Source organism: Sminthopsis crassicaudata, chromosome 4 (genome assembly GCF_048593235.1).
Source record: "Sminthopsis crassicaudata isolate SCR6 chromosome 4, ASM4859323v1, whole genome shotgun sequence".
NCBI lineage: Eukaryota > Metazoa > Chordata > Mammalia > Dasyuromorphia > Dasyuridae > Sminthopsis > Sminthopsis crassicaudata.
In genome coordinates, this window is record NC_133620.1 from 64,442,759 (window position 1) to 64,468,320 (window position 25,562).

The window sequence follows — 25,562 nt, forward strand, 5'->3', positions numbered from 1 at the left end:
GTAAAAAGGGGATTATTATAATAGCTCTTATATTCCAAGGTTGTTCTGAAAATCAAATGAGATAATATTTTGGTTTTGGTTTTGAATCCAAATAGTAATTTTTTTTTCCAATTACTTGTAAAGTTAGCTTTCACATTCATGACTTTTATGCATCCTCACCTTCCTGGAAGTTAGAAAGATTTTTCCAGAAAACCAGGGCTCCTACCTGTTTTAAATCCTTCCAGAATTCCTAAGAAAATTTGAAATCCAAACTTTTTTTTGAAAGGAAGTTTGCTATCTCTGGTAGGAGTAGAAGCAATTGTCTTGGGAATGTTTCATTTTGGCCTGTAATCAACATCTGCTTTTCCATAGGAAAGTTCTTTGAGAAAGCCCAGTGGATAGGTCCCAATAAAATTCACTGGTTTCTAATCTGATGACTAAGGTACAGTATGATACAGTTGAAAGAGCACAAGACTTGGGTTTTTTATTCTAATCCCTGTCACTTACTAGCTTTGCTATCAATAAAATAAGAACATTTGAATAACTGATTTCTGGGGTCCTTTCCATCTTTGACAGTTGATGAGCCTGAAAGATATTTAACAAATATCCTTATTGCAGGGTATAGTGGGAAAGGGCATTGGATTTAAATCAGACTATTGACATTAAATTTTTTTTCAGTTAACAATAATGATAAAATTGCTAGCATTTTTATACTACTGAAATTTTTACAGAATACTTTACCTTATTTGATAAATTCCATCTATGAGTCTTGAAATACTCAGCCTCTCTGGGCCTCAGGTTCCTTATCTGCCTAATGAGGATATTGGACTAAATGACCTTTAAGGTTTTTTCAACTCTAAAACATACATTATAACAATTAGATTCAGCATTACTGGATTTAGAGCTAAAAGATTCAATGGAAATTCTCTCATTGAATCCACCTTATTTTATAGTTAAGGACACCAAAGACATGTTGAAGTTAGAGTTCTGCCTCATGACTCAATATTTAAGGCTTCCTTCAGAGGAAGAGACAATGGAAATGCTCTCCCAAGGAATATGGAAACATCTGGCCTATTCTGTATTCAGATCTATGGGTTCTTTACACTAGAATGTTCTAATAAGTGAATCTTTTGTCTTCTCTACTTGTCTCCAGAATTCTAGCTATTCTCAGCCTGCCTCCATTTGGACCAACAAATCTCATGACCTACAAGGCCTCTACCTCAGGGGAGATGTATAGCATTAGTCTCCAAGAACCATTTCATGCAAAATACATTTTATTAAGCACCTATTATGTAGGAAATGCTTTGCGAGACCATGGAGATATTAAAAAAAAACTCAAAACATAAATAAAACAGTTCCCACTCCTCAAAGTGTTTTCTACTGAATTTTATGATTTATCCAGTCAATTAACATTTGTTGATTATATATTACATCTATAGAACCATGTTAGCCATGGCTCCAAGAAAGATCCCTGTACTTCAATAGTTTTCAGTATAGTTGAGGAAATACATTAAGATCATAAGTTGGTAGGTGATTCTATGTTAAGTAATATACAGAATGTCTCACAGGTGTCCATGACGAAAGACACAACTAATGACCAGAGTAATCTAGAGGGAGTTCACAACAGAAGTGTGATTAAAACTTGGACCTTTTGGGATTTATATAAAATCATAGCTTTTGAGCTGTAAACACTCTACTGAACATTTGTCCCAATCCCCATGTTTTATAAATGAAAAATCTGAGGCCTAGAGAGTTTTTATGTCCAAGATCATAGCTCATAAATAATAAGACTGGGATTCAGAGTTAGACCCTTTAATTCCAGTTCTAGTATGTTTTCCATTCCATAGGCAAATAGTATGAGTCTTTCCTGATTCCTTCCCTATTTTCAATTTTTACTATTTTTTGCCCACCTGAAATTGCATTATATTTCCTTTTGAAAAATAATGGGAAAATGTAAGCCAGGTGTGGTGGTACACCTTTGTAATCCCTGCTTCCAGGGAAGTTAAGGTCAGTAGGTCTCTTGAGCTCCAGAGGCACAATGGGCTATTCCAACTGAGTATTCCCATTGAAGTATGTCATTAGTATGGTGAGCTCTATAGGAACTTTGGACCAGGAGGTTGTCTAAAGACAAATGAAGATAAGAAATGGAGCAAAGTTCCTGTGGCAAACAGTAGGATTTGGCCCATGCTTAGTCCCTTTATTTTGAGGTGTAGGGAGATAAGAAGATTTTTTTTTTTAATACACTGATTTTGGAGTCAGAAGACCTCAATCCAAAATTGGTCTTTGTCACTTGCTACCTCTATAACTTGTTCAAATTAATCAAGCTCCACATTTTGGTTTCCTCACTTGTAAATAAGAGAGTTGGACTAGCTGACTTTCAAGCTCCAAAATCTACCTTCAGTGTCTATACTCTATACTTCTCCCTATTAATATGGCCCCCTGGTAACATTTAAGTTTCTTGAAAGCAGGGATAATTTATTTTTTTTTCTTTTTTGTTTTTATATCTCCTGAGCCTAGTTTTCCTCCCATTTTCCTCCTATTATTTTTTCACTGTATAAATTCTTTCCAACTCATCTGTGATTTAAGGTTTTAGAGAACTGACTGGAACTTATTTGGAATCTAACTTGCCTAGAACCTAGCTCTTCCCTTATATTAAAAAATGAAAATTTGGTGAATTCTTCTTAAGGATGATTCCTATTATCTTGGATACAATGTATTTATTTAGCTAGCTCTCTCTCTATATATCCATATATTCATCCATACATTATGTACATATAACATGTATGTACATTGTATATACATACATATACACATAGATATTTTTCTATTTGTAGGTTTCTATGCTTAGATTGGCACAAAGAGGTATGTGCATTTACCTAAATGCCTTCTCTGTCTTTTTCTTATGATCCTGTGGTAGAAAAAGGAACTTGAGACTCTCCTTCCTTTCCCTCTCCCCATCTCGATCATTTTTTAAACCATTAGACAAAGCTCCCAGGAAGCGGCTTTGTCTTATTCCCTTGTACAGTCCTAAAGCTCTCTTCTAAGCAGTTGTTTTATTTTTCCCCTTCACAAGCCACAAGTGTTGACAGGGCAGCCTGATGGGATACTTAATACCAGGATTTGAGGTCATAAAATCATAGGATTTAAAACTGGCAAAGACTTTAGGGATCAGCTAGTGCAGCCCCCTTCCTTTACAGATGAGGGAGCTGAAGGACAGAGAAGAGATGATTTGTTTAAGGTTAAATACAGGGAGCAGAGACTGGCTGTGGGTGAGGTTGAGGTGGGCTGCCAGCTTACCAGCTATTGAGTAGCTTATATTCTTTTAAAATTTTTTTTATGCAATTCTATCCTCACTTCCATTATTACTCCTAAGTATTTCAAGTTAGAAGTTTTCACCTTCTTTTCCAAACTGGAGAAGGAAGCAAAATTGTCTTGTCCTATTCTTACTTTGGTCTGAAGGAAGGATGTGCTGCTACATTTTCACAAAAGGCTCTCAGAAAAAAATGTACTTGTGACACATTTTAAAGTTTATTTGCATTTTACATTTTATCCATAACTTTCTGCCATCTACACAATCAATAAAACCTGAAATCAAGTTTTGATTTGTAGTATTTGCCAATTTCTGTGACATAAATGCTGGACATTAAAAATTTAATAATTAGCTCTTGACAGGCTGGTTCAAGCTGGCTCCAGCACACTATTAAGTCGCAGAATTCTCTTTTGCTGTATACAGGCAATAACAAAAGTAATAGCTTATTTATATAATGACATGTGTTTATTGTGTGCTTGTGTGCATGTATGTGTGTGTGTGTGTGTGTGTGTGTGTGTGTGTGTGTGTGTGTGTGTGTTGGGTTTTGAGGGTTAGGAAGGAGAGAAGAAAGGCAGAAGCAGTAGCTGTGTGGGCAGAACTGTGTTCACTGGGAATACTTTCCTAGTCATCCAAGTTCCAATTTTCTCTTCCCCTCATTTAAAAACACTCTTTCCTTACTATTTATCATAGCACATAGAGGGCATTCCAATGCTTGTGGAATTGAACTACACAAAAAGGAAAAGGGTAAGGGGAGAAGAAATGAAGAATGGAAGACTTTGCCTGGAAAATGTCCTTCATAGTCTGCTCCTCTATCCACTTATGGGAGCCAAGTCTAGAAGTGATGGCCATGGCTGCATAAAGGCAGGTCTAACATTTGTGCTTTGTTAGCTTCCAGTTCTGATGATTAGAACAAAACTTCCTAGTCTCCCCTCCCTTGGGGCCACCCAGAAGCCATAAAATTTAGGAAAGCCACCTGTCAATTTGAAGGGCTTAGCCCACATGGAACAAGGTACACCCGTGCTCATAGTGGGCTCTGGCTTTGCAACAGTTTCCAGGTGTGGTTTCTTGAGCCAGAGAACTCAGTGGCTCCAGTTTTTGTTTACTTTAGGCAAAGTTCTCAGATTTTCTCACATAGAATAGACCTCCTCTATCCTAAAGACCTAACATCACACCTATATTTCCTTCTACCTCTTCAAAAGGAACATTTGTTTATCTGGCAGATCTTAAGAGCCTAGGAGAAGAATCCAGGAAATGATGGAGTCCAGGTCACCTCATTCATAGGTCCAGGGATTTACTGTTAACACTGCCAAACAGCTGTTTGTAACTCAACCCTCTGATCTCTTTATGGTTCTTATCTAAGACAGTAAAGTGTAGTGGGAAGGAGGCTAGAAAAATCAAGGTTCCTATCCCAGCTCTGACACTTATAGGGTACATAACCTGAGCAAGAGGGCTGAATTTGGAGTTGGACCTGCATTTGAAGGGAAAAGAACCAGGTGGAAGCAGTATCATGAATGCCTAGAGTGGGGAGACTGTCATGAAAAACATCATCAAAAGGGTCAAATGATACAGTTGAGAAGGAACAGGATTGAGAAAATTATGAACAGATTTAAATGGCAAAAAGTATTTTTCATTTCTAACAATATTAGACTTTTCAGTCTTAGTGACATGGATTCCAACAAGATTGGTAGTAGATGTTGTTTTTACCATAGACATCAGTTAGTCCAATCCTCTCATTTTATAGATGAAGTAAATAAAATCAAGAGAAGTTGAAGGCCATAATTTAAACAAAAGAACTTTGACTCCAAATCCAACATCTTTTTTCATTGTATTTCCTTAGCTCCCATCGTCCTTTTAAGAATGCTGTGTAATAAAGTTCTTGTTGGCAGGTCAAGTAGCTCAAAGATTTTGTTAAACAACCAACTACTTGGGAGAAAGATTTTTTCCAGGCACTGAGATCAAGCTATCTATCTTATCTTTTGCACATCCATTCTCTTTCTTTTTCAGAAAATCAAGACATTTGCCCTATCCCATTTCCCATGACCTTTCAAAGATCACCAATGACTGCTCAGTAAAGACCTTTCAGTATGTTGGAGTCTATTTAATGTGAGCCCATTTGCTAAAACTCAGCAGACAGCTTGATTAATATGTTCTTAGTATCCATCCATATTTATATTAGTTATCAAATGTCCATAAGCCATTTTGTTTTGTCTTTTTGTCTTTTTGATCATCATAGTGACATGGTAGATAGAATGCTTGAACTGGAACTAGAAAGACTTAAATTTGAATTTTGTTTCTTTTCTTCTAGCTTAGTAATCACCTAATCTCTCAGATTCACAATTTTAATTTTTATTTGTAAAATTGGGACAATTATGGCACATACCTCAAAGAATTGCTGTGAGGATTAGATGAACTAATATATGTAAAATGCTTCACAAACCTTAAGTTGCTATAAAAATGCTAGCTATCACACCACCATCACCAACATCATCACCACTATCACCATCAACATCATCACTTTCTTTGACATCAAGGAACTGTGGGGGAATTCTTCCACTGATGGCAAGTCATTTATAACATAATAGATAAACCCAAGAGTTTTTCCAAGGTCCATAAAAATGAAGGGTTCTGACTAATAATCCCTTCAAATGCCTTTTAAATTTTGATAGAGCTGGGCAGACATGTGACTACCAAACCCTTTCTAAATTTGGGATTTAGAGGGTGGGGTTGGCCATTAGCTAGCTAGATTGATGGACTTGATTTAAGAAAGATTTCTATTCAAACCTCAGATATTTTCTAGCTATGTGACTCTGGACTAATTTTCTTTCAACCCCAGTTTCCCCATATATAAAATAAGGATAATTGCAATTTAAACTGGATGTTACCAGGAAATACACAAGATACCATCTTTAAAGCCTTTGGTAAATTTTAAAGCTCCCTTAAAGCTATTTTTTTATTATTGATGGCAAGAATCTCTGAATTAATTTCCCTCTCACAACCATTCAAAGCAAATTAAATGTGGTTGTGACATCATTACGTCATGAAATTGGTGATCTTGATTGGAGAGAAAGGAAAAACAGAGATTTGAAGGAACTGTACAGAGCATTCAGAGCAAATAGAGTGTGATTGTGACATCTTTTTTCTATGAAAAATTGATGATCTTGATCACACAGAGAAAGAAACTAGGAAATTTGAAATCAGGAGACCTCAAATTGAATCCAATTCTGCCATTTGTGAACTAGATCATTACTTTACTTCATTAAGACTCAGTTTTTCATCTGTGAAATGGAATAGTGCTATCTGTACCATAGATTCACTTGAGTGGTAAAGCAAAGGTCCCTGGGTAAATTAGGAAGTGTTACATAAGTGTGAGTTGTTATTGCACATAGGAGAAGCCAATTGTAACCAGCATCTGAAAAGATAATGATCTTTTAAACTTGAACTCAAATTTCTAGTATTTACCACAATCACCATCTTTTGAGATACACCATTAGGGATGATTTTTCCAACTCCACTGGCTACCATTGAGGAGTTGCTGTTGAGTACTTACTCAAATTATATTAATGATTTGGTCTTTCTGTTCTCCCCAAGAATGTGACTTTGAAGAGGAGACATCATTTTAAAGATATTTGCAGCCATCAATGGCTCACATTCAGAGTTGCAGAGGCCCAAAGTTGCATGAGTTTTAAATTTCTCCATGTATATTGGCATGGGGCATGTAAGCTTAGTCAGCCTTTTGTCTGAAAAGGCTTCTTGAAGTGAGAGAGAAAGAGCATGTGAGCCACGTGGCTGGGGATTTTCTGGCACCATACTTCCTAAAACAAATTCTTGCTCTTGAAAAAAAAAGTGACCACAGAACTACTGGGGCCAAAGAATAACAATAGCTCACATCCAATTCAATTTGATTGAACAGGCATTTTTAAAAGCTCTCACTGGAGTTTAAAAAGACAAAAAAATGAGATCGTTCCTCCCCTCAAAAAGATTACATTCTACAAAGGGGAAGTAACAAATGGATGCCTATCAATTGGAGAATGGTTGAATAAGTTATGGTATATGAATGTTATGGAATATTATTGTTCTGTAAGAAACAACCAGCAGGATGATTTCAGAAAGGCCTGGAGAAATTTACATGAACTGATGCTAAGTGAAATGAGTAGAAACAGGAGATCATTATACATGGCAACAACACTATACAACTATCAGTTCTGATGGACATGGCTCTCTTTAACAATGAGATGATTCAAACCAGTTCCAATTGTTCAGTGATAAAGAGAACCATCTACACCCAGAGAGAGGACTATGGGAACTGAATGTGAACCACAACATAGCATTTTCACTCTTCCTGTTGTTGTTTGCTTGCATTTTGTTTTCTTTTCCAGTTTTTTTTTCCTTCTTGATTTGATTTTTCTTGTGCAGCAAGATAACTGTATAAATATGTATAAATATATTGAATTTAACATATGTTTTAACATATTTAACATGTATTAGGCTATCTGCCATCAAGGGGAGAGGGTGGGGGTAAGGAGGGGATAATTTGGAACAGAAGGTTTTTCAAGAGTTAATGTTGAAAAATTACCCATGCATGTGTTTTGTAAATAAAAAGCTTTAATAATAAAAACAAACAAAGGGGAAGTACACATGTACAGAGATATGCAAAATAGACTGAAGAGAAGTACTATGTAATTTCTAGAAAAAAGAGGTAGACTAACAGTTAGGGGATCAGTAAATGTCCCCAAAAAGAAAGAGTAAGAGCTTTGAAAGGCTGAGGTAAAGAAGGATGGTTTTCCAGATATGAGCGACACAGCCTGTGCAAAGAAAGGGGAGATAGAATATTGTATATAGGGAAAGTCAATTAACAGGTTTGGCTGGAATATAGAGTACATGGAGAGAATTGAGTGGGATAGTTGAGCAGATATATAATCTTCTTGGAAAGATAGATTAGAAGCCAAGTCATGAGGGGCTTTCAAATCCAAAAAGAAGGGTTTGTGTTTTATTGTAGAAACAATAGGAAGCTCCTAAAGCATTCTGAGAAAGTGCTATAGTTTGAACTGTTACTTATAAATATAAATTTGAACACATCACAATTACTACTTATAACATGTTTACTTGGCTCACAAGGGGAAATAATTTAATAGGTCAAGGATGTGTATTGTACTTTTTTACATCTGGGACCTCTTTTCATCAACCCAGATTATAACCATCTATAATATTATTATAGATTATAATATTATAATTATAATCATCAAAAAATAATTTGGATAATGATGAATGTTGGAGGGGATGTGGGAAAACTGGGACACTGATACATTGTTGGTGGAGTTGTGAAAGAATCCAGACATTCTGGAGAGCAATTTGGAACTATGCCCAAAAAGTTGTCAAACTGTGCATACCCTTTGACCCAGCAGTACTACTACTGGGCCTATATCCCAAAGAAATACTAAAGAGCCGAAAGGGACCTGTATGTGCCAAAATGTTTGTGGCAGCTCTTTTTGTTGTAGCTAGAAAATGGAAGTTGAATGGATGTCCATCAATTGGAGAATGGTTGGGTAAATTGTGGTATATGAAGGTTATGGAATATTATTGCTCTGTAAGAAATGACCAGCAGGAGGAATACAGAGAGGCCTGGAGAGACTTACATGAACTGATACTGAGTGAAATGAGCAGAACCAGAAGATCACTATACACTTCAACAACAGTACTGTATGAGGATGTATTCTGATGGGAGTGGAGATCTTCAACATAGAGAAGATCCAACTCACTTCCAGTTGATCAATGATGGACAGAAATAACTGCACCCAGAGAAGGAACACTGGGAAGTGAATGTAAATTGTTAGCACTACTGTATATCTACCCAGGTTACTTATACCTTCGGAAGCTAATAATTAATGTGCAACAAGAAAATGGTATTTACACACATATATTGTATCTAGGTTATATTGTAACACATGTAAAATATATGGGATTACCTGCCATCGAGGGGAGGGAGTGGAGGGAGGGAGGGGATAATTTGGAAAAATGAATAAAAAAAATAATAATTTGGAACCCTAGTTAGTTAAATATCTTGCAAATGGTCACACAGCTAATTGGTGTAAGAGATGAAATTTGAACCCAAAATACTGTTCACTAAAACTCACTCTTCTCTCTAAGGAAAACAATAAAATTGACTATACTCTTAGAAAACAGGTGAGGTAACAATTGATTCAGATGAGTGAAAAGCCTTTTACCAGAGTCACATGGGGAGTCAGTGTCAGGTCTGGGACCTGCACTTAGATTTGCAGATTTCATGATGAGAGTCCCTCTTGTTATATAATTTGGTCTCTTTTAACAGTTTACATTTATACATACAAATATAATAACTCATATTTGTATAATGTCTTACAAAGTACTTTTGTCCATGGAAATATAAAGTTCTTGAGAGCACTTTATTTTATATTTTAATTTTGAGGGCACTTATTAAAAAAAAAATAAACTTTATATTCTCAGAATTCAGTATAGGGCCTTCTATAGGCTAAGCAATTAATTCATTTTTGTTACTGAGTGAAAAGTTATTGAGGATTAGTAATATAAGTAGATTATTTTACAGATGAGGAAACAGAGGCTTAAAAAATAAAGTGATTTATCCAAGGTCATATCACAGTTAGTAAATGTCAAAGGAGTAGGACTTGAAATTAAGATTTTTCTGGCTCAAAAGCTAATGTTCTTTTCACTGTATCACAAGCAGGGCAAGATCTCATGATGATGTGTCAAAGGCTGACAGAAAGTAATTGGATGATATGAAATGGATGGATGCCTAGGGGCAAGATCTGGGTTTGATTTGTAAAATTTCCTGTAATTTTTAGAGATGGCTGTTTATCATTAGGAAAGTGTGTCCCCTATGCTTGCCTTTTATTCACTTCAAAATCAAGAGATCTCATGCAGAGTTATGGCTAGTTGGATCATACTTAACATCTATGGGGAAAGTAAAAGGAGATCACTTGGAGGGACCATATCTATACTTGTTCTTCCCTTCTTTGTACATGTAAGCCATATGACCAGCAGACATGGAACAGTGGAAAGAAGTCTTACAGAGAATCTATTATCTTCTCTTCTAAAATGGAGCCTTATTTCTGCCCCTTCCTGCTTGACACATAGCTATGTGGTTCTGCAAAATGGGAATGATGACAACAGCTTTATTGCTGATATAGTGTTCTTAGGAGCATCAAATATGGTCGCAATGATCTAAATGCATAGTGCACTAACTAGGTATATTCTTGAAAGTTAACAAAATGGCAGCTGGTCTTTAGCAAGTGAGTGACTCTTGACTATTTACAATAGGGGTTCCTAACCTTGGGTTTGTAAACTTATTTTAAATGTGTGTGGGTATATAAATATACATATGTGGGATTTTTTTTGGGAGAAGGGTGGGTGATTATGGTTAAGTGACTTGTCTAGGATCACATAACTGCTATGGGTCAAGTATTTGAAATCAGAATTCAACTCAGCTCCTCTTGCTTCTAGGGCCAGTGTTCTATACACTGTGTCATCTACCTACCCTACCTTTTTTGTTGTTGTAAGGCAGTTGAGATTAAATGACTTGTCTGGGGTCATACAACTGGTAATTTTATTCATACACATAAATGCACATACATACATATGTATATATGAAATATATACATATATACACACACCCACAATAACTTTTCCAGACTTCCAAAGAGGGTCTAGAATAAAAAAAAATGGTTTAGAACCACTAGTTTAAATAATTTAGATAAAGTGAGCTTTATATTTCAGAACATACAAAACGACATTGAAGATTTATGGAATCTTATACACATATCCTTTGGTAAATTATAGAATCCATGATCATATAGGGTGCTGAAATTTCCAAGTTAATTTTTGGGGATCCTTACCCTTCCATCTCTAAATCTGGGAACCTTTCTGAGTCTGCTTGGGTGATAGCCAGATAGAGGAGGAGAGAATTGTGCATTCTAGAAATCAAAGAGGTAACAAACTAGTTTGTCTGTGGTAAAGCCATACTGGTTCCTGTAGTTTAAAATCACATTTTTCAGATCATTTTGACACTAACCTCTCATCATCCTGGGACCTCTTGTATTTGTTCTTTGGGTATGGATTACCAATAACTGAATTCAATATGTGAGGCAAAGGTGACATTTGGGACAATTACTGATATATTCAATACATAGTTCCTTATTAGATCAGAAATATTCATTAATGTTCAGGAGTACATGGATTCTAATTAGTACCCTTTGCTAAAGAGAAAAAACTGGAAATGAAGGGTGACTATGATCAAGCAATTTGGCTATAGAGAAGACCTGGCACCATGGTTGCTTCCTTTTCCCATTAGGATGACTTCTTAAAACTATGTGGTTTAGCTGGGTGATGGTCATTGAAGTCATTGGAAATGACACCTTTCCCACAAGCACAAGATTGATATTTTGTCTTTCCAGGTCACACGTTTTCCATGTGGACCAAATTTTACATTCCCTCAAGTGAACCCAGCAATTCCTGCCAAACTCCATGGAAGGATTTGTGCAGTTTCAAGGGGGAGGACATGGCCAGACAGGTCTCCTCCATTCACAACCTCCAGACTTGGTGGAATGGGCTATGACCAACACTGACCACAGGAAGATGCAGAGAGAGGCAAAATATTTATTGCCCTTTTCCTCAGGAATTGATGAGACTCTTCATCACATGGACAAACACAGGCTGTCTCTCTTTTCAGCCTGCTCCCATTAAGTAGGTCAGCCCCTTCTGTTAGGGACAGATTCTCAGGGATTGTTAAAGAAAAATAAGTACCACCGTGGTTTTATATGAGAGACTATTCCCTTCTCTTGGAGAATTCCATCCTCCACTAGCAATGAAAGATAATTGTTTTCAGATTGGCAGAATCACAATAGAAACTTTTTAAAGTTAAAAAAACCTCTTAATTAATTAGCAGTCTTGCTGATTAATTAAATACTGGACAAAATGGCAATACTCCCACTGTTCCTTAGTTGATCTTAAAATATGATGTTACTTTCTATTAAATACCACTTATCCCACTTACTTTCCATTAGCTGATGATCTTAAGGATCAAAAATCTACTACTGTATATTAAATGTCATTCTTTGGAAACCACAGATTTAAGGGATTTAACCAGATGCATTATTTTTTATAGGTAGACTTAAAAAAAAACCTTCATAATTCTTTATGTTTTCAATACTTCACTTACCTAATCACTGGGGAAAGGAATCAGCATTTAGTTGGTGTCTACTATTTATAGGCACTGTATAAATTCTAATTAGTTCAATGGCATTTGCCTGATTTAATGGGTTTAAACTGGTAGTCAATGAAAGAAGGAAGGAAGGAGACAAACATATATTAAACTAAGCATTTATGATGTGTCAAGCACTATGCTAAGCTCTTTATAAATATTATCTCATTTGATCCTCACAACAATCCCATGAGGTAGTGGCTATTATCATCCCTAATTTATAACTGTGTAAACTGAGGCACAGAGAGCTTATGTGACTTGGTCAGAGACTCATAGTTAATAAGACTCGAGGCTGGATTTGAACTCAAGTATTTTTAATTCTAGCTCCAATACTTAATTGCCATTGGTGACAATCTTTATTTTCCTTTAGTAGCATAAATTTCCAGACTTCTCTTTCTTAAAGTAATCTCTGCTATTCTTAAGGAAGTTTTGTTTAATTTTATAAATATGACATCTGGCACTTTTGTGTTGTTAGATACATACTTTTACTTGGAGAAATGTGCATTATTTCCATAACTAATTATCAACTCGTGTTTATATAGTCTTTATCTTTAAAAATGATTTAATATATAATACATATATATGTATATATATATAAACATATAATTAATGAATTAAGCCAGCTACTCTAGTAGTTTCATACACATTAATAGCACCTACATCTCCATTTTATGAAGAAGAAACTAAGGAGTAGAAAGATATATTGGCTTATTCAGTTAGTGATATATAGTGCCAGGAGTTAGATAGTGATATCCTGACTTCAAGTCTATTGTTCTGTTTGCTAAAGCACATGATTTAATATATATAATACCCTAGAATATCAGAAGATAGTACAATATCTGAACTTTGTCCTCAAAAAGTTTCCAAATACACCTGAAGATAACAGCATTCGAAAAACAGAAAAAGGATTTAAATAATTATCAAAGATGTTAAAGCAATAGACTTTTGCATTCAGTAGAAGTCATCGTGGACTGGATTAGTCAAGGAAGACTCCATGGATAAAATGAAATGTGTCTGGGACTTGAAAGATGGTCAATATCTAGGAAGGTAAAAAAGGTAAAAAAGATATTCCAGGTTAAGATAATCAACAAATGATGACATAAAGGAAATGGTACAAACAAATTTTGTTTCAGTGACAGTATCATTTGATTCAAGATTTTTTTTTTTTTTAGATTTAGGCAATTGGAGTTAAATGACTTGCCTCTGTCACACAGCTAGTAAGTGTTAAGTGTCCAAGGCTACATTTGAAATCAAGTTCTCCTGACTCCAGGGCTGGTGCTCTATCTACTACACCATCTAGCTGCCCCTTGACTCAAGATTTTACAGTGGAAATGACCTTCAAAATGTAGAAAATGGGGCAGAGAGGAGAAGATAGTTGCTCCAAGTCATATGGCTAGTTTGGTAGCAAATTCTAAATTAGAACCTAGCTTTTTTTTTTTTTAATCCAAATGTAGGACTCTTTCCTACACACACACACACATATTTACATAATATAAATGTATATATATATATATATATATTACACAGTAATGTTTACATGATACATAAACATATATAAATGTATATGTAATATACATTTATCTATACACATACATATTGTCTCAATAGAATTTCACAGCTGGAAAGGATTATATAGAACACTTAATTTTGTCCACACTTGAACAAGAATTAACTTCTACAATATTTACTAAAATGTGCCATTCTTCAAAGTCTTATTAAAAACTTCTAATAATGATGAACTATCACTTAATTCAACATAAATTTATTTAGTGTTTATTGTTGTTATTGTTGTTTGTCTGTAATCCTCAAATCAAAAGAGAAAGGCATCTTTAGAACTTACCAAAGGCATTTCCTCACATAACTTTCCCCAAAACTTCTCCCTTTGATGAATTCTTGATGAACCATTGATAAAGTCCCCCTTTTCCAATTGATGAATTCTTCTCAGCGTCTCCATTTTAAAAAGGAACTTCAGCTATTCTTCATTTGCTGGAATTTACCATCATGTCTTTTCTCCCTAACCCCTCAACCCAACCTTCCCCTACCAACTCTTTTAATTTTCCTTTTAAGTATTTTAAATATTATCTTCCTCACCCTCTCCAAAATATGAGCTCCTTGAGGGCAAGAACTTCTTTCATTTTTGCTTCTATTTGGGTGAACTCATAGTAATTGTTTTTATTTTGACCTTGAGAACTTGCAAAGGTCACTTGCCTCACTTTTTCCTCTAGAGTCATCTGGGTCCAGTGGAAAGATAGACATCAAAAGGATTGGAGATGGCCCCAGATGCATGGGAAACTCTGGCCTTTTTAAACTAAGGCCTTTCTCAGGTTGAAATTTGACTGAGGCAATACCCATTCAGTGACTAAGGCTAAGTAAGAAATGAGGCAAAGGATGGACTCTTTTACCTAATTAAAAAAATCAGTCTGGGAGGGGAAGACCCTCAGAATTTCTGGTCAAAATAAAACATGATTAATGTGTTGCATAGTTTTGCTGAATCTTTTTATTCTTTATTGTTATAATATATTGTTTATTGTTTTTCATAAGAGATAAAGGTGTAACGAATGAAGATGGGAAAGGATAAGTTGTCCTTTTAAATAAAAAAAACAAAACTTAAAAATTAAATTAAATTAAAAAAAATTTTGAACCTTATTTTCAATGGTATAGGAAGTCTGCAAATAAGGAAAATGCAATTTCTGAAGTATTACACCTGGACAATTAAAGCATAATAATAAAGCATATGGCAGATATGAGTAGGCTGTACAGCATTATCAACAAAGAATTGTACAGGAGAAATTCATTAAGGAATATCATAGAGGGACACATCATTTGGAAAGGAAGTGAGATAGCCATATGCCAACCTGATGGACAGCTTGAATGCTCCATTGGTATTCGTGTAAATATCATTATATCTGAGGAAGTCTCTCAGCACATTGAAGGATCCCCCCCTTTTTTTTAATAGGAGGATTCATGAGAAGATGTGAATGGTTTACTATTAGAACTATTGAAATAGCCATGTCAGAATGAGATAATAGATTCATGGAGGTAATGATGAAAACACTTCCATGCTATGCCTCTAAAATCCTTTTTTTCCTAGAGTTTTATCTCACCTACAGAAACTTTTAAGATGTCCCTTGATTGCATCACAGAATCATAGTATCTTTGAGTTAGAAGGGAACTAAGAAAATGTTTAATCTAGCCTGTATCTGAATAAGTATAATATAATCAATTGATAATCATTTACCCACTGCTGCCCAAAGCAAGTTAGTCCATTTTTGCATGGCTAATCAAAAAATTTACCTGCACCAAACTTATATTTGCTTCTTTCCAACTTCCATACCTTGAATATATTTCTGCTTTTTTGAGCCAAGAATAATTCTAGTCCCTCTTCCACAGGATAGTCTTTCACATACTTGATTATAGCTATCATATCTCCTTTTTAATTATTAAAACTTTTTATTTTCAAAATATATTCACGGATAATTTTTCAACATTGATTCTGGCATAGCCTTGTGTTCCAAATTTTCCCCTCCTTTCCCCAACACTCTCTCCTAGATGACAAGTAATCCAATATATGTTATATATGTTAAAATATATGTTAGTTCCAACATATGTAAACATATTTGTACAATTATCTTGCTGCACAAGAAAGATCAGATCAAAAAGGAAAGAAAATGAAGAACAAAATGCAAACAACAAAAAGAGTGAGAATATTATGTTGTGATTCACATTCAGTTCCTGCAGTCCTCTCTCTGGGTGTAGATGGCTCTCTTCATTAAGAGATCATTGAAACTGGCCTCAATCATCTCACTGTTGGAAAGAGTCACGTCATATAATTGATAGTCATATAATATTGTTGTTGCCACATACAATGATATCTTGGGTTTGCTCATTTTACTTAATAGCTATCATATCTCTCCAAGCCTTCATTCAATTAAGTATCCCAAGTTCAAATCTCAAGTAGCATGATTTTGAGACCTTATGTCATTCTTGGCTCATTCTATCTGGATATTGGTATATTCCTAAAGTACATCACTTTCATCTTCTATATTTGCTTTAAAATGAGTGGATGTTTCTCCTATGTGTTCACATCTGATATATTTAGATTAACTGTCTCTTTTCTTCTTTTGTCTTCAAGATGTTATTCTTAAGAACCTAGCATCCATATTGGGCTGATTTCTTTTTTTTATCAGTAAATGTTTTTTTTTATTATTAATTTTTATAATTATAACATTTTCTTTGACAGTACATAAGCACTATAAGGACTATAAGCAAGTATCCCTTTTTAATGTCTATTTAGAGCTAATTTTTCTCTTTTGGGGGGGATACATTTTGTTGATTTCACTTTATAAAATAGTACCCAATTTGTACTGCTGAAGGTGCTGTCCAGTGTTCTTAAATGTAAGGCTTTGATGTGCTTTACAAAGTAAATATGTGTTGGGTAAGCTTCTTCTGGCTATAGTGCTGGTATCTATGAATTCAGTATTAATGGATCAATACTATGGCACATCCAGAAAGAGGAAGAGGAAATTTGCTGATTTGTATGTGAGACCACTTTAGAAAGGGCTAAAGTAAATGTTGTAACCAGAGGCTTACAAAAACCCAAGCCCATCTTTCCCTTAGGAGCAATGGTTCAATGTGTATGTGTGTGTATATATATGTGTGTGTGTGTGTGTGTGTGTGTGTGTGTGTGTGTGCTTCTCTGTCTTTCTCTGTCTCTGTCTCTGTGTTTCTTTGTTTCTCTCTGTCTCTCTTTCTCTATCTGTCTCAGATTCTCCCTCTCCTTCTCCTTCTCCTTCTTTCTCTGTCTCTCCCTCTCTTTCTCTCCCTCACCCTTCTCCCTTTAAAATCCTCCTCCTTCCTCCCCCATCTCTATTTCCCTAACTCACCTGTCTATTATCAAACAAAAAATATTCTCATTAGCTATATCCAAAAATACATGTCTCATTTCTCATCTTGAGTCCTTAGACAAGGCCTATGAAATTATGATTTGTCATTGCATTGATTAAAGGTGGAAAGTCTTTCAAGGGTATATTTTTCTCTATAATGTTATTATTGATTAGTTTTTCTCCTGGATCAACTCACTTCTCTCAGAATCAATTAGAAATTTTTTTTGAGTTTTTTTTTTTTCTGAAACAATCCACAAAATGAACTTTTAAATAAAAATTTAGGGTATATGTTTCCATGCCTAGTTTTCCTCCTCTCTCATGAGACAAATACAGAATTAAACTTTCCTTTTTAGGCTCTTTTTTCATTTCAATGAGAAAATAAATGATCAATTAGTCTTCATAGTGACTACTGCAACAGATATCTGGACAACTGAAATTTATCTTTTATATTCATACCAGTCTTGAGTCCTAGTCCCTAAACTTTCTTGTGTCTTCTTTCTCCTCAGTTCATCTGTAGTATATTCCAATGATAATATTGTTTCTGTTTTTGCCTACTTTGATCTTCACCAAAATGCTTTACAGCTTGTTTCCTTACTCTGATTCTTTTACTTGAATTTATCTTCTCATTCTTTGTTTCCTCTACCTTCCTTTTAACTATTTTTTTCTTTTTGCAAAAAGACTTTTGAGAGACATATTCTATAAAATAATAATAGTTCTATAATAATGCCTAGCAATTATATGGAACTTTAAATTTGCAAAGTGTTTTACAAGCATCTCATTTGATCCTCTTCACAATCAAGGGAGGTAGGTGCTTTTATCATCCCCATTTTATAAGGATAATTGAGGAAATTATATATGAAGAAAATTGAGAGAGGGAAAAGTTAAGTGACTTGTTTGGGATAAATAGTAATATTTTTTTTGATTAGAACTCTTGATTAGTCTTCTAGCACTCTTTCCACAGAACTACCTATTTACCTTCCTTGTTATATCCCACCATATCTCCCTAATGTTTTTGATGAAACTTTTCTCTGCCTACATTAAAATTTCATCTATTTTTGCAAAGATTCCTGAGGTTAGGGGAGAGTAGAAAATAGTAATTACTGTGCTGTACTTAAAGTCAGGAGGATCCAGATTTGAGTCTATACTCTACTGAAGTAATTTACCCTTTATGAACCTCAACTTCCTTATTCACTAAAATGGGACTATTAGAAACTTCAAAGAGTCATGGTGTTTTTGTGAGGTTCAAATTAGTTGTAGGAAAAATATTTTGCAAACTTTGGGCTTTATAAATATTAATTAATAGCTAACATTTATGTAGTGCTTTGTATCAAGCACTATGTTAAGTGCTTTATAATTATTATTTTATTTGATCCTCACAACAACCTTGGTAGGTAGATGCTATTATTATTCTCACTCTACAGATGAGAAGACAGAGGAAGATAGAGGTTAAGTGACTTGTTCAGGATTTGGAGGATGTAAGTTTTGGAGGATGGACTTGTACTCAGGTTCTCCTAATTGTTCTATCTGCTGCTCCATTTCACTGCCCTTAGAAAAATCCCCTAGTAGAAAATGCTTATTAATGAGTCCATTAGTGGTCCCATTCTTAAACTTTTATCTTCTATTAATTCCTTGGTTTCTTTATTGGTAATCTTTTCCCTATAGTGTAGCTATTTGCTATGACATGTCCCTCCCTAAATATATGAAGAAAGTTTTCTTGTTCCTCTTTATTTGCAATTGAAAGATTTTAAAATTAGATTTGCTAGGCTCCAGGCGAATACATTCGCAAATACATTCTTACCATTTTTTGTTGAGAGTATTCTATATCTAGTCAGGAATTTGACATTTCATATTTTAAGCATAAACTCAAATGCTATTCTTAGACATCATCTTTTAATTTTTACTTAGTTTTAGTTTAAATTTTTTTTATTGATATCTTTTGTTTTGCTATTATCTTTCTTGGAATTATCCATCTCATCTCTTCCATATGACAAGCCATCCTCTGTAATAAAGAATAGGACAGAAAGATTAAAAGAAAAAGAAGTTCAATAAAACTAGTCAGCACACCAACTGAGTCTGACTGTATATGTATGCAATGTTCCACATGTCTAGTTTCCCACCTCTTCAAAGAAAGTGCATTTTTTCACTTCTTCTTTGGGGCCAAACATGGCTATTATAATTACATAGGGTTCATTTTTTTTTCTTGTACAGATTTCATCTTCTTAACTGACTATTCACTTTCCAGATGATTCATGTGGCTAGTCTCTACATAAATCATCAAAATTGGGTGATGGTTGTCAGGTCTGAGAAGATTCAGGAGACTCTCCATAATATCCCCCATACATTCTCCTGGAAGAAGGAATATTTTCTGATTTTTTCATGTCAGATTGACTTATGAACCAATGGAATGATGCTGAGGATCTCCAGGTGGTGCCAGAAAGGAGAGAGAACATCTTGTTCTAGCCACAGGAGGAAAAGCTGAGTCTCGGTGGTCCAGAGCACCATTCCATGAATACAGAAGGCTTCTTTCTCTATAGAAAGCCAAACTCTGTGCTCCACAGGAAGAACTTGAGTCCTAAGTATTCCATTGGTTCATTGATCCTTAGTCAAGGAAACTATTGATGGCTTTTCAATAGGGAAATGACAGAACAAAGGTGGTATTTGAGGACAGTTCATCTGTATTAAGTACAGGCATAAGAAAGGTTGACATCAGGGAGGAAAGGAGAAAAAAGTCACTTAGATATGGGACAATGAGGGTCAAAATACCTGCTTGTTCTGAGTTGCTTTTGTCTTTCCATTTACTCTGTTGGATATGATGAGCTTCAAAGAAGGTATTTACTTGAATTGGTAGAAGAAATTTTCTCATCTGAGAGTGCCCAATATTAATAAAATCAAACACCTAATCCCTATCTTTATTTCTATTTTTCTCATATATCATATAGCTAGTGGGTTGAGTTCTGAACCTGACTTTAGAACTGGGGCTGAATTTTGCCTCAAACATTTATTTCTAGATGATCCCAGGAAAGTTACCAACCTTCTCTGAACCTTAGTTTTCTCTTTTTCAGAATGGAAAGTATAGGGGCAGTTAGATGGTGAAGTAGATAGAGCAGTAGCCTTGAAGTCAGGAGGATTTGAGGTCAAATCTGGCCTCATGTACATAGCACTTCCTATCTGTGTGATCCTAGACAAGTCACTTAACTGTCTCACCAAAAAAAGAAAAAAATATATCAGATAAAAAGAGTCTCAGAATGGGAATTATAACAACACCTATTCACACAGATTGAGTTCAAATGCGATTAATGGGGATGATGATGGTGATAATGATGATGACAATTTCTTGCTGATCTGGGATCCACAGGTACGCTGCTGCCATCATTGGATGGGTTACTTTGATGGTAGGAATAATCTATTCTGGAGTATTAATGAATTCTAGGTGGAATATGATTTTGGGTATAATATAATTTTACATTGGTTGTTTGCTCTTCTGCATGGATATATTTCACATTAAGAAAAAAGGCAAATTCGGAAGGTAAGTGTGGGCAGCTTCAGAAGAAGAGGATAGTAAAGTGAATGGTAGAGAGGTGACATGTGCACAATTGGCCAGTTAGTGTGGGTTACTGAGGATGAAGTAATGATCTTTTACATTCTAAGTATGATGAACTTCTTTTCTTTCCTGATTGATACCCTGAAAGACCACCAACTATTCCCTTCTTATTTAAACTTTCCTATTGACAATTTTTTTTCTAAAAGATTAATATCAATAATATAATATAATGTAACATAACATAATATAATGTAACATAATATAATATAATACGATGTAATATAATGTACTATATAATATATTATATTGTGTTACATTATATTATAAAATATCATATTAAATTATTATATAATATTAATGTTATATTGTATTAAAATAATATAATTATTATAATATATATATATATATAAGATGATATATGTTTATAGGGTATATATATTTTATTTACATTATATAAATATAATGTTATAAAATATAATGTAATGTAATATAATATATGATAAAATATAATATATAATATTAATAAATGGATTTAGAATTAGAAGTGACTTTAGGCATCAAGTCATCATTTTTTAGATGAAACAAATAAGGTCTGGAGAAACCCAATGACTTACCAAAGATAGTGTCAGAGGTGGATTTTGAACCTAGGTGATTGAGTTATGTTATTTTTACCCTTGAATCTCAAATCAGGTTCTTTTTAGGAGCTTGGGAAGGATATAGTGCAGACAAAGTTGAAGGATATCCATGTCCCATGGGATGGTATCAAAGGAGGGATATTTGACATTATTTACTTTTTAAACCATTAAAAAACTGCCTTACTGTATTTACATGGGATTTCTCTCCTTTTCTGCTTTTCTTTCTTTGCCCTTTGTCTTTCTCCCTTCTCTTCCTTTCTTCTTCCCTAGGTGTGTTTGACAACTGCTCCCATGCTGTCAGTGACAAGGGCTGGTCCTTGGGTATCCGCTCAATGGAGCATCATGGGAGGAAGGATGCTCGTTTCTTCTTTTCTCTCCGCACAGACCGTGTGAGAAAGGCCACAATTGTGACTGGGAACAGCCGCTACTTGTCAGGAACATGGACACATTTAGTAGCCACTTATGATGGACGCCGCATGGCTCTGTATGTGGACGGAGCTCAAATCGCCAGTAGTCTGGATCAGTCTGGACCCTTGCACAGTCCATTTATGGCGTCTTGCCGTTCTTTGATCCTGGGTGGGGATAGCTCAGAGGACAGGCACCAATTTCGTGGGCACATGGGCATCCTGACTCTCTGGAACACAGCCCTTCAACAAAGCCAGCTCCAGCAGAGTTTCTTGCAGCCAAGTGGGTATGGGGACTTAGCTTCCTTGGCACTCAGCGCCAATTTTGCTCCAGTAGAACAGCAATGGGTAACATTCAAGGATGGGGAATTTCCAAGACTTGAGATGCTTGAGGATCCAGAGCCTGAGCCCGAGATTCTTTACCCTCTCCTGCCTCCATCCTGTGGGCAAACTGCCTGTGACAACGTGGAGTTGATCTCCCAGTATAATTGGCACTTGCCACTGAGAAGCGAGAAGGTGATCCGTTACCGAGTGGTAAATGTATGTGATGATGATGGGCTGCACCCTACTGTCAGCAGTGAGCAAATCAAACGGCAGCATCAGGCACTGACTGCAGCCTTCAGCCGGTACAACATTAGCTGGCAACTGAGTGTCCATGAAGTCCGTAACTCCACCTTGCGCTATCGGGCTGTCCTGGTGAACTGTGAGCCTAGCAAGATTGGCAATGACCATTGTGACGCCGAGTGTGAGCACCCCCTTACCGGCTATGATGGCGGTGACTGTCGCCTTCAGGGACGCTGCTACTCCTGGAACCGAAGGGATGGTGTTTGCCACATGGAGTGCAACAATATGTTGGATGACTTTGATGATGGTGACTGTTGTGACCCTGAGATAACGGATGTTCGGAAGACCTGTTTTGACCCTGATTCACCCAAGAGGTAAGGATGAAGGGATTGGGTACTTTCTGCTGCAAGACTGATGTCATAGTGTTTCCCGCCATGGAGTTTAGGACCCTAAAAAATGTGCACACTAACAGAACACAAAGAAACAAACTCCAAGTCTTGTGCTCCATTATGAAAATTGTTTATTTAATACAAATATACACTGAAGCTAATCACAACACAAATTATATAATGAAACAGTTTCTAGAGATTGCTTGGCAATTAGATAATTATGGATGTTGGTGTTCCACTCATGAAGTAGTGGGAAGAATGTTAATTTTTTTTTTTTATTTTTTTTTTATTTTTTATTATATATATATATATATATATATATATATTTTATAATATTATCCCTTGTATTCATTTTTCCAATTTACCCCCCCTCCCTCTATTCCCTCCCCCGACGACAGGCAATACCATACATTTTACATGTGTTACAATATAGTCTAGGTACAATACATGTGTGCGAATATCATTTTCTTGTTGCACAATAAACATTAGAATCCGAAGGTACATGCAACCTGGGCAGACAGATATTAGTGCTAACAATTTTCATTCCCCTCCCAGTGTTTCTTCTCTGGGTGCAGCTACCTCTGTCCATCATTGATCAACTGGAAGTGAGTTGGATCTTCTTTATGTTGAAGATTTCCACTTCCATCAGAATACATCCTCATACAGCATTGTTGTTGAAGTGTACAGTGATCTTCTGGTTCTGCTCATTTCACTCAGCATCAGTTGATTTAAGTCTCTCCAGGCCTCTCTATATTCCTCCTGCTGGTCATTTCTTACCGAGCAATAATATTCCATAACCTTCATATACCACAATTTACCCAACCATTCTCCAACTGATGGACATCCATTCATCCTCCAGTTTCTAGCTACAACAAAAAGAGCTGCCACAAACATTTTGGCACATATATGTCTCTTTCCGCTCTTTAGTATTTCTTTGGGATATAATCCCAGTAGTAGCGCTGCTGGGTCAAAGGGTATGCACAGTTTGATAACTTTTTGGGCATAATTCCAGATTGCTCTCCAGAATGGCTGGATTCTTTCACAACTCCACCAGCAATGTATTAGTGTCCCAGTTTCCCCACATCCCCTCCAACATTTGTCATTATTTGTTCCTGTCATCTTAGCCAATCTGACAGGTGTGTAGTGGTATCTCAGAGTGGTCTTAATTTGCATTTCTCTGATCAGTAGTGATTTGGAACACTCTTTCATGTGAGTGGATATAGTTTCAATTTCTTCCTCTGAGAATTGTCTGTTCATATCCTTTGACCATTTATCAATTGGAGAATGGTTCGGTTTCTTATAAATTTGGGTCAGTTCTCTATATATTTTGGAAATGAGACCTTTGTCAGAATCTTTGTTTTTAAAAATATTTTCCCAATTTGTTATTTCCCTTCTAATCTTGTTTGCATTAGTATTATTTGTACAGAAACTTTTTAGTTTGATGTAATCAAAATCTTCTATTTTGTGATCAATAATGATCTCTAGTTCTCCTCTGGTCATAAATTCCTTCCTCCTCCACAAGTCTGAGAGGTAGATTATCCTCTGTTCCTCCAATCTATTTATTATCTCCCTCTTTATGCCTAAATCATGGACCCATTTTGATCTTATCTTGGTATATGGTGTTAAGTGTGGATCCATATCTAATTTCTGCCATACTAATTTCCAGTTTTCCCAACAGTTTTTTCCGAATAATGAATTTTTATCCCTAATGTTGGAATCTTTGGGTTTGTCAAAGATTAGATTGCTATAGATGTACCCTTTTTTGTCCTTTGTATCTAATCTGTTCCACTGATCTACCGGTCTATTTTGTAGCCAATACCAAATGGTTTTGGTGACTGCTGCTATATAATATAGCTTTAGATCAGGTACACTTAGACCACCTTCCTCTGAGTTTTTTTTCATTAGTTCCCTTGCAATTCTTGACCTTTTATTCTTCCATATGAATTTTGTTGTTATTTTTTCTAGGTCATTAAAATAGTTTCTTGGGAGTCTGATTGGTATAGCACTAAATAAATAGATTAGTTTGGGGAGTATTGTCATCTTTATTATATTCGCTCGGCCTATCCAAGAGCACTGAATGTCTTTCCAATTATTTAAATCTGATTTTATTTTTGTGGCAAGTGTTTTGTAATTTTTCTCATATAATTCCTGACTTTTCTTTGGTAGATGGATTCCCAAATATTTTATACTCTCAACATTTGTTTGGAATGGAATTTCTCTTTGTATCTCTTGCTGTTGCATTTTGTTAGTGATATATAAAAATGCCGAAGGATTTATGTGGATTTATTTTGTATCCTGCCACTTTGCTGAAATTTTGAATTATTTCTAGTAGCTTTTTAGCAGAGTCTTTGGGGTTCTCTAAGTATACCATCATGTCATCTGCAAAAAGTGATAGTTTAATTTCCTCATTTCCTACTCTAATTCCTTGAATCTCTTTCTCGGCTCTTATTGCCGAGGCTAGCGTTTCTAGTACTATATTGAATAGTAATGGTGATAGTGGGCAACCTTGTTTCACTCCTGATCTTACTGGGAAAGGTTGCAGTTTATTTCTATTGCATATTATGCTTACTGACGGTCTTAAATATATACTCCTGATTATTCTAAGGA

General features: G+C 35.4%; 1 protein-coding gene across 2 annotated transcripts in view; it reads left to right on the forward strand.

The window, feature by feature from the left end:
* The window catches only part of PAPPA2 (pappalysin 2), a 559,101-nt gene that overhangs the window by 179,143 nt on the left and 354,396 nt on the right, over positions 1-25,562 (forward strand). For both annotated transcript variants that reach the window (XM_074308442.1, XM_074308441.1), the window contains one exon: positions 21,869-22,940. In XM_074308442.1, the coding sequence (XP_074164543.1) occupies positions 21,931-22,940 (1,010 nt within the window). In that variant the 5' untranslated portion in view covers positions 21,869-21,930. The remainder of the gene's footprint in view (positions 1-21,868; positions 22,941-25,562) is intronic.